We start from the raw sequence: 10,174 nt of genomic DNA on the forward strand, positions 1-10,174 counted from the left end.
GGCAAATATACTTTTAGACAAATGGACTCATTGGACATGCAAGATGAGGTTAAAACTGTCCGCTGTTCAATAGTGGGGCCTGTTCCTTATTGCATTGGTTGTAGCACAGTTACATAAATAAATCAAGCAGCACACACCTCCCCAGTGGTGGAAAAAGTACTCAAATATTGTACTTAAGTAAATGTATGAGTGCTGCAATGTAGAAATACTCTGTTACAAGTAAAAGTCCGGAATTCAAAATTTGCTTGAGTAAAAGTACAAAAGTATTGGCATACAAATTTACTTAAAGTACCAAAAGTAAAAGTAATCACTATGCAGAATGTCCCATTTCACAAGTTTTCCTAAATAAAAATATTTGGAAAATGGCAGATATACAAGCTCATGCGTCGCATCGCAACGCATTGTGAGCTTGTAGATCGGCTATTTTCAAATGGCCAAAATGTATATAGGGCTGAAGTGGTTAACGTGTGTTTTGTAATAATCATCCATACAAAGTAATCAGTAACTAAAGTTTTCAAGTGATTGTAGTGGAGTAAAAGTACAATATTTGCCTCTGAGATGTAGTGGAGTAGAAGTAAAAGTACTGAAAATTGGAAATACTCCAATAAAGTAAAAAATACCTCAATATTGAAGTACAGTAGGCTACTTGAGTAAATGTACTTAGTTACTTTAAACCACTCCACCTCCCCCCTACAAAGGTTAGAAGCCATTTCACCGACGATAACCAGGCAATGAACGTACAGTACATTTATTATCCTCATTTTATATTTTATCAAGACATTAAACACATTTAATAGATCATATTTCCATCATACAAAAAGACTTTAATGTGTTATTTATTGCATGAAGAATAATATAGACCATGGAACAATCCACTGTGACTGTACATTGTTATTTGTACTCAGCTGCTCTTGTAGGTGTAAAAAGTGACCGAAACAGAGCTTGACATATCTACATTGTGTAAAAGCTTATAATTAGCCATAAAATAAAGCAAATAATTTACTTCTGGGAGCATAATCAAGGTTTTGTTTATATTTGGTCTTTTCTCACAAGACTATACACTACACTACACACACTACTGATTTACTGTTTGTACATTTTATTACGTTTATATAAACTAGACCATACCTGTCGGGGGATATGAACACCCAACCGCTTGTTTCACCCAGGCCCACTGGCATAAGTGTGAGGGAGAGGATTCTTCTTTAAAAACATAGATATAAATTAAATGAAATCAATTAAAGTAAGTCCCCTCACATCTTTTTTGTATTTATGTGTTATATGTTATTCAGCATAGATAGTAGTAGGGTAGTTGTAGCAAATGCAGATACAGTAAGACTCATGCCTTTTTCTTTTTCTTACATACAGGGACAAACAGTGCAATACGAAACAATTCACACCCAACATAACGTTTAACACACAACTAAGGTACAAGGCTGGTTCAGTTTTAAACAACACTCAATTCTCCCCATACCCTCCCACCTTCATGGGTCTTTAGTCACCGTTCATTTCACCACATGGACAAAAGAAAATGATCCTAAAAAAGGAAAAACATTACGTTAAATCAGCAATATCCACCTCACATCTGTATGTAAATTACATCCTGCACATAATTCTACATTTATTCAAACTCTGGCTGGAGAGGGAGTCTGGGAGGTACGGTTGTAGCTCTTAGTCTAATAAAAGAAGAAGAAAAGAGTATGTATATGGGGAAATCTAAATCTTTTGGAAATATTTTCTTTTGATAGGAGTCATACTGTAATTACATTTTATGTTGATATCTCAAGAAAATAAAAACATGGCACTTCATGTCAAAAGGCCCCTACTTTGATCTGGCAACCTTTTTTTTTTAGCATATATAGAGAGGATGAATGCTGCTGACATTAATGACCCATAAAACTGACCCCACTGTATTTGTTTTTGTATTATAATGTTTTTGTGTATTTACATTTAATTTTTCTTTTAATGACATATATTCTACCGTGTATACTTAAATTATTTGCCTTGTTTTCATTTTCATTGCAATTGTGTCTTATTTGTTTGTATTGTCTTTTATGTTAATGGTACATTAAGTTACCAGGGTTGTGGCTCTTTCGGAGCGGGAACTTTGGGGGGGGGAGGGGTAACATACACTGTTTTTGTATGCTTTATGTAATTGACCTGTATGCAGTGGTGTAAAGTATCTAAGTACATTTACTCAAGTACTGTACTTTTTTGGAAAAATGTTTTACTTCTACTCCACTACAACTCAGAGGCAAATATTGTACTTTTACTCCACTACAATTATTTGAAAACTTTAGTTACTAGTTACTTTGCACATAAATTATTACATACATTACATACCATAACCACTTTAGCCTTATTTTATACCTAGGCTATTTGAAAATAGCCGATCTTCAAGCTCACAACGCGTCGCATCGGGACGCGTTGTGAGCTTGTAGATCTGCTATTTTCCGCTATTTTCAAACATTTTTGTACATTTTGATTCCATTACTTTTGTACTTTTACTCAAGTAAGTTTTGAATTCCGGACTTTTACTTGTAACAGAGTACTACATTGCAGTATTGATACTTTTACTTAAGTAAAACATTTGAGTACTTTTTCCACCACTGCCTGTATGTGAGAATATAAATTAAAGAAACCTTGAACGAAGAAAAAAAAGGCCCCAACTTTAGAACATAGAGGGCTTTTTAGAGCCATTTGACTGCCGATAACCCAGCCATGGAGGGACATGTTACTGTCTACGTGACACACGTGGACGGATGATGTTTAAACCACATGAACTCTCTGTACACACAGACACACAGTCTAGCTTCCATGAAAGGATCACTGAGGTCCTTCGTGTTCGTGTACAGTAAGATTTGTACTTGTTTTTTTCTTTGAGTGGCTAAAGGTCTGTTTGTCTTTTCCTTTCATAATCTTTTGCAAACAGTTATGTTTGCAAAAAAGGAAAAAAAAGTGCTGATCAAAAAAGACCCTACAGCACCATTTCAAGGTTCAAGGAGTTTATTAACACAAACATATAACTGCATTATACTGTAAGCAGTGAAATTATTGAGCTTCAACCTTCATCGACAGTGTAAAATAAACGATCAGAGAAAATATGATAAAAAGGTAAAATATTAGTACTACTACTAATAATATTATGTAATACAAGAAAGGAATAATCTAAAGCAAAGTATAGCCATACCAATAGTCAACCATCCTGAGAGAGAGAGAGAGAGAGAGAGAGAGAGAGAGAGAGAGAGAGAGAGAGAGAGAGAGTGAGAGAGTGAGTGAGTGAGTGAGTGAGTGAGTGAGTGAGTGAGTGAGTGAGTGAGTGAGTGAGTGAGTGAGTGAGTGAGTGAGTGAGTGAGTGAGTGAGTGAGTGAGTGAGTGAGTGAGTGAGTGAGTGTGTGTGTGTGAGAGACAGACAGACAGACAGACAGACAGACAGACAGACAGACAGACAGACAGACAGACAGACAGACAGACAGACAGACAGACAGACAGACAGACAGACAGACAGACAGACAGACAGAGCCTAACTACTTGGTGCGTAGCTGGTGTCAGCGTAGCATGCATGCAAATAGTGCAGAACTGGTTAGAATCAGGGTAACTGTCTAGTGGGATATCTCCAGTTATATCAGTCATGAAAGGAGGAGGAGTTGGAATTTGATTAAAATGACTGGTGTTGTATGTTCTTAATAACTGCTGCTATAGCCTATGTATGGTTTATTGTGGGCTCGCTGATGCTAACACAGTAATGCTGACTTTATATTATTTTCCCCACGGTTTTGAATGTGAGAGCTTAATAGGCCTATTGCATATTATTGTTATGTTTTTTATTTGATTAAATCTTTAATGCTGCAATAAATACACTCTGTTGTCTTTTTTAAGACAACACATTGGAGGTGTGTCAACTAGGGTGTATTTATTCTGCTTTTATCGTAACATTAATCTTAAAACTCGGCATGATAATAAATCTGAATAGTGGTTCTCAAACTTGGCTCCAAGGACTGATTCAGGATGTTCACATACGAACAACCATCTGAACAAATTTCTGTCTTTCAAATTTCTCTGTAATCCACAATGTCTGATTGTTAATTCCTTTTCTCCGTTCACTCCATCGGGCCAATTATTTCAAAGCAATGGTGGATCATGTAATCAAAGAATATTCATATAATATTCAATAATCTGTCATGTATTACCAGAACAGAATTGCAGGTGATTTGGAATCTGTTACTGTGTGCTCAGACTGCACAACAAGAACAAGAAGTAACGCTTGCCACCAGGTGAGCAATATTTCCAAACACTACAGTATAGTTCAAAACACTACTGTATAGTTCCAATTGCCAAACACTACAGTATAGTTCAAAACACTACTGTATAACTGTAAAAAAAAAAACCTTTTACTAAAAACCTTTTAAAAAAAACGAATAACTTGATGAAACACATGAACTGTGGTGTTTCTGACCCCTCATTGATGCAACTCTGTCTATCTCATTGGCTCTGGGCAGGGGGGGGGCTCAAAGTTGAGCTTTGATTGGGGACCCGTAATAACCAAGACTTCTGTAGTGGGAAAAGGTCAGTTTGCTCATTTCACAACATCATTATAGAACCGTTTTTCCTCATATCACCGCCCATGGGGCGGGACAGAGCCTGAGCAGTTTAAAAGGAAGCGAGACAGATACAGGATCATTAGCTTCTAGCTCGCTAATCGTTGCAGGTTCATCATGAGGAGCCTGTGTGTGTCCGTAAGCCTGCTGCTTTTAGTAGGGTCCGGCTTATGCCAGTTCCCCCGGCCATGTGCCAACTCAGAGGGGCTGCGGACCAAAGAGTGCTGCCCAGTGTGGGAAGGCGACGGCTCGGTCTGTGGTATTAAATCCGGCCGTGGCAAATGTGCCGACGTGAGGGTATCAGAGTCGCCCGTTTCGAAACAGTACCCTTACAGCGGCAAAGATGACAGAGAGAAATGGCCACTAGGGTTCTTCAACAGGACCTGCAGCTGTTTTGGACGCTTTGGCGGCTTCGACTGCGGCGAGTGCAGATTCGGCTACTATGGCCCTACCTGCTCCACTTACAATAACCACATGCGCAAGAACGTCATGAAGCTGGATGCCGACGAGAAAAAGAAGTTGGTCGACTACTTTGACCTGGCGAAGAACACCGTCAACGCCGACTATGTCATCGCCACAGGAACGAGGGAGGAGATGGGCGTGAACGGCGAGAACCCCATGTTTGCCGACGTCACCACCATCGACCTGTTCGCCTGGATCCATTACTACGTGACCCACCCCACCTTCCTCGAGGGAGGGGAGATATGGGAGAAGATTGACTTTGCCCACATGGCTTCAGCCTTCCCAATCTGGCATCGCGTGGAGCTGCTGTTCTTCGAGAATGAGATGAAGAAGTTGACCAACGATACCGACTTCGCCATCCCCTACTGGGACTGGAGAGGCAAGACCGAATGTGACGTGTGCACCGATGATCTCATGGGCGGACAGGACCCCGAGGACCCCAACCTCATCAGTCCCGCTTCTCCCTTCTCCAAATGGAAGGTAAGACAACTAGCAGTAGTGTACTAATAGTGTACTTTCCATTCTTAATAGAACTACGCGACGCGTTGTGAGCTCGTAGATCTGCTATTTTCAAACATTTTAGTACTTTTACTTTTGGTACCTTAAGTACATTTTGATGCCAATACAACTCTCTATCCTGTAGTGCTTTTCTTTATCTGCTGTATGAGCTCCTAAGCCCTGTATATCTGTGTGTGTGCGCGTGTGTGTGTGTGTGTGTGTGTGTGTGTGTGTACAGGGAGTCTGCACCCTCCCAGAAACCTACATCAAAGATCGGAGGTTGTGCGACGGCAAAAGGGAGGGCCTCCTGCTGCGTAACCCGGGCAACGATGACAAGTACCAGCGGATGCCGTCGGAGGCCGAGGTGGAGCTCATGATGGCGTTCACCAAGTACGACACGGCTCCCTTCAACCGCACCTCTGAGCTGAGCTTCAGGAACATGCTGGAGGGTACGGTCAACCTGTGGGCTGGGGCCCCCCTGTGGGCCGTGAGGGTATTGCAAGTGGGCCCACAAATAGTTGGAAAAACACTAAGATTTGAATTATAATATGACATTCATGTCTTTTTTAAAATGTATTATGTACTTGGTATCATGGTATCTTTTTCTTTAAAGCGAGTTTTCATTGCGATACTGGCAGAAAATAAACTATATAATATATTACGTAAGTTCCATTGAACGCGCTCTCTATCTCTCCCCTTGACATCTCCTCTAACTCTGTTTGTTGCATTCTGCTGCAGGTTTTACCAGTCCAAAGACAGGCAAGGTGGCCGACGGTCAAGGCTACATGCACAACCTCGTGCACAACTTCTTGAACGGCACCATGTCGATCATCGAAGCCACAGCCAACGACCCGTTATTCTTCCTGCACCACGCCTTCATAGACAGGTGCCGTATAGCACACACACACACACACACACACACACACACACACACACACACACACACACACACACACACACACACACACACACACACACACACATTTGCACACCACAGCAACATGAATACTTACAGTAAGCACTTACTACATGTGTGTACACACTCACATAAGCATGGCATCTTGAGTATTTCACACAAACACATGGCTCTGCACACATTCACATATACAGTAGCACACGCATTAAACACACTCATGCCCCAACGTGCTGACTCTCTTCCACAAAATTAATTCACTTCACATTGATACACACACGTACACAATATATATACAAACATATACAATATATATACATATATACATTCATAGAAATGCACACACACACACACACACACACACACACACACACACACACACACACACACACACACACACACACACACACACACACACACGCGCGCGCGCGCAATGCTATAGACCATATTCACACGGCGGCCATATTGGAATTTAACATTGAAAGTGCCACCCCGTTGCCGTGGAAACGGGGTGGCACTTCATTGACTTAATAGGAACATGGCCGCCGTGTGAATATGGTTTATGGATATTGCTTTAGGCTCTATGCCCAGCAGCCATATTATCACTTCCTTCACAGGTGTTACCAATGATACTAATGAAGGCTCTGTTCCATTTAGTGTAGCACAGTGGTTCTCAGACTTTTTAATTTCCACGACCACCATAACTCTGAGAGTGTACAAATGGATCCATTTGTACACTCAGAGTTACACAACCCCCTCAAGGAACTATGAGGGTCCCTGAACCCCAATTTTAGACCCACTGGTGTTGCAGAATGTTTCCAGTGAGTCAACGTGCACAACATCAGCACCCTGACTCTGTTTGACCAGAAGGGAACGGAGCCTTCATTAGTATCATTGGCAACACCTGTGAATTTCTTCACAATATGGCTGCTGTGCATAGAGCCTATTCTGACAAACTGTCTGTCTTTCTCGCTCTCTCTCTCCGTCTATCCCTGCTCCAGTCTCATGGAACGTTGGCTGAGGAAGCATCTGCCAATCTACGAAGACTACCCCGAGTCCAACGCGCCCATTGGCCACAACTACGGCTACCACATGGTTCCCTTCCTGCCCATCTACAGGAACATCGAGTACTTGCTGTCCAAGAATCTGGGATACGAATACGACTACCTGCAGGACCTCACCGGTCAGTACAACAAAACTAAACAAAACAGTTTAATACCCTGAGATATTGTAGTGATTAACCAACCTATAAAAAAAAAACCTAATAATAAAAATAGTCCATACGTTTTTCCCAACCCAAATTAAATGTACCAAACGTAGTCTATAAAACACACTTTTTGCTACTCCAGAAGTTGAGTCATTATGTTGCAGAAACATTACTCTGTCTTGGACCAATCTGTGACAATGAATGCCTTTTCTAGTGTTTATTATATTACAATGAACAACACTAAAGTTTACGTTTTGTCTCTCTACTTCTCTGTCTATCCACCTGTCCAGCCACTGAGATTGATGTCGCTGTGTGGTCAGACTGGTCAGAATGGTCAGAATGCCTGCTCCCAGGACTGGACATCACGTGCAAACCAATTCCAGGAACTCAGAGTCGCGATCGCCGCTGTATCCGCAACGGGGATGATGGATCCTGTGTGGGAGACACCACCGAAACACGAGCCTGTTACAATATTAAGAACTGTTGTAATTGTAAGACACAGAAACACACACACGCACGCACGCACACACACACACACACACACACACACACACACACACACACGCACACGCACACGCACACGCACACACACACACACACACCCTTTTCCCTGTTTACTCATGGCTGTGTGGACATAAACTGCTCAAACTCCATAAAGTTTCTGATTACATCATCACCTACAGAGAGGAAGTGAGAGCCCCGACAGTGACAAAGCCCCTTAATTATGATTTGTATTAATCATTCATTTTGTTAATGTTGAGTAAGCTCCAAATACAATAATTCCACTGTCTGCAACGATATGACTGAGCTGTACAGCTATGCAACAGCTCTTATGTGGACATTGACAATAGTTTACTTCACCACTTAAACCCTTAGTTGACCGGATTCCCAAGGGCTCTATGCTAGGCTCCCTCCTGTTCGCACTTCAGTATCTATACCGAATCTGAAAGCTCACAAAGCATAGCGTATGTAGATCTGCTCTTGTCTTTTCACCACATGTTAGCCCCACAATAGGGACGCAAGTGTTCAAGTGGTTAAACTCTATACACGTCATTGGCAGGGGTCCACCAGGGCTCTATACTTGATCCGCTCCTTTTCCCCCCTGCGTCAAATCTTTTCGACCTAAAATAGCCACGCTACATGCTCACAACGTGTCACGTTGCAACGCGTTGCAAACTCGTAGTTTGGCAATTTATTTTGCCAAATGTTTGCATATAAGTTTGCTGAATGTTCACCATGTTATGGTATGTCCCACACTAGAATTAATGCGGGTTAATAAGTCATGTTATTCATAGTTGCATCTGTGTGTCTGCAGTGAAAGGTAAATGGGGCTCATGGTCAGACTGGTCCAAGTGTAGACCTTCATGTGGAAGCCTCAACTCCAAACGATTCAGGGAGAGATTCTGTGAAGCTGACTACGTAGCATCTGGCTACAGGTAAAGAAACTCACTCACTAACTAACTAAACTGACTCACAATCAACAAAATAGAACTTAACTTGGACTTACTTAATAGCCCTATATCCACTTTTTCTATGTGTTAACCCATTAAGACCTGGAACTGTGTCATTTTTAGATTTGAGCTAAAAAGCATTATTTTACACTTTGGCTATTCAAAAATCGCAGATATACAAGCTCATACAATACAAGCAAGCGCACCGAGTGCCGCGCTACGAGCTTGTAGATCTACTATTTTTGAAAAATCGTGAAAATGTGTGCAAATCTTTGAATATATATTGTTGTAAAGCGAACATTTTTAACTCAAATCTTTGCTTCTGGGGGGTCCCTGGAACAAAATATTTTGATGGGGGTCCGCGGCCAAAAACATATAATTTTGGGGGTCCTTGACATGAAAAAGATTGAGCACCACTGATATAGAAACATACGTTTTTCAGAATACTGTTGAGATTTAGGTAGAATCGGCTTCAGGTCTCAATGGGTTTTAATAGCCCTATATCCACTTTTTCTATGTGTTAAGGGGACACTGTTTGTTTGTTTGTGTGTGCGCGTGCTTATGTGTGCGTTTCTGTTTCCAGTGACAGCTTAACTTTCTACGGAAAGCCTGACGTTAACTGTGGCGAGCTCCCAGAGTTCCAAACCAAGAGCCAATCCGAGCCTTGTGATGTTCCCGACTGTCTGGAGGGCCGGCGCTTCGTTTAAGTGGCATGGACGGCCACATAGGACGTTGGATATTGATGACTATTTTCTGCAACAACAACAACAACGACAAAATTCTCGACAAATGTCCAAAATCACGAAAATAGCAGATCTTTTGAGGCTGTTTTCTGTGATTGTATTGTGATTGGGTGTGTAATTTCCATTGTTGTAGACTTTGGCTAACTTAAAAGGCGTCTATATTGCATTTTTGTATCTTTATATTATGCCTAGGATTAGCCAAGGAAGTCGCATGGTTGATTTGATCCCTATTCTGAATGTTTGATAAATAAATAAAGAGCAAAGCAAAGAAAAAGACCTGTCTGTCTGTCAGTCTGTTTGTA

General features: G+C 41.3%; 1 protein-coding gene across 1 annotated transcript; it reads left to right on the forward strand.

Moving 5' to 3' along the window:
- Positions 1-4,715: 4,715 nt before the first annotated feature.
- On the forward strand, positions 4,716-9,836 carry LOC308102985 (tyrosinase-like; the record flags this gene model as incomplete). The annotated part of the gene is made up of 7 exons (XM_080452838.1): positions 4,716-5,540; positions 5,797-6,007; positions 6,297-6,444; positions 7,473-7,654; positions 7,969-8,163; positions 8,994-9,114; positions 9,713-9,836. The coding sequence occupies 7 exons, from the start codon at positions 4,716-4,718 to the stop codon at positions 9,834-9,836; spliced, it is 1,806 nt and encodes a 601-aa protein (XP_080308964.1).
- Between the last annotated feature and the right edge of the window lie 338 nt (positions 9,837-10,174).

Source organism: Gymnoscopelus braueri, assembly GCF_963280865.1.
Source record: "Gymnoscopelus braueri genome assembly, chromosome: 16".
In the NCBI taxonomy this organism is placed as follows: domain Eukaryota; kingdom Metazoa; phylum Chordata; class Actinopteri; order Myctophiformes; family Myctophidae; genus Gymnoscopelus; species Gymnoscopelus braueri.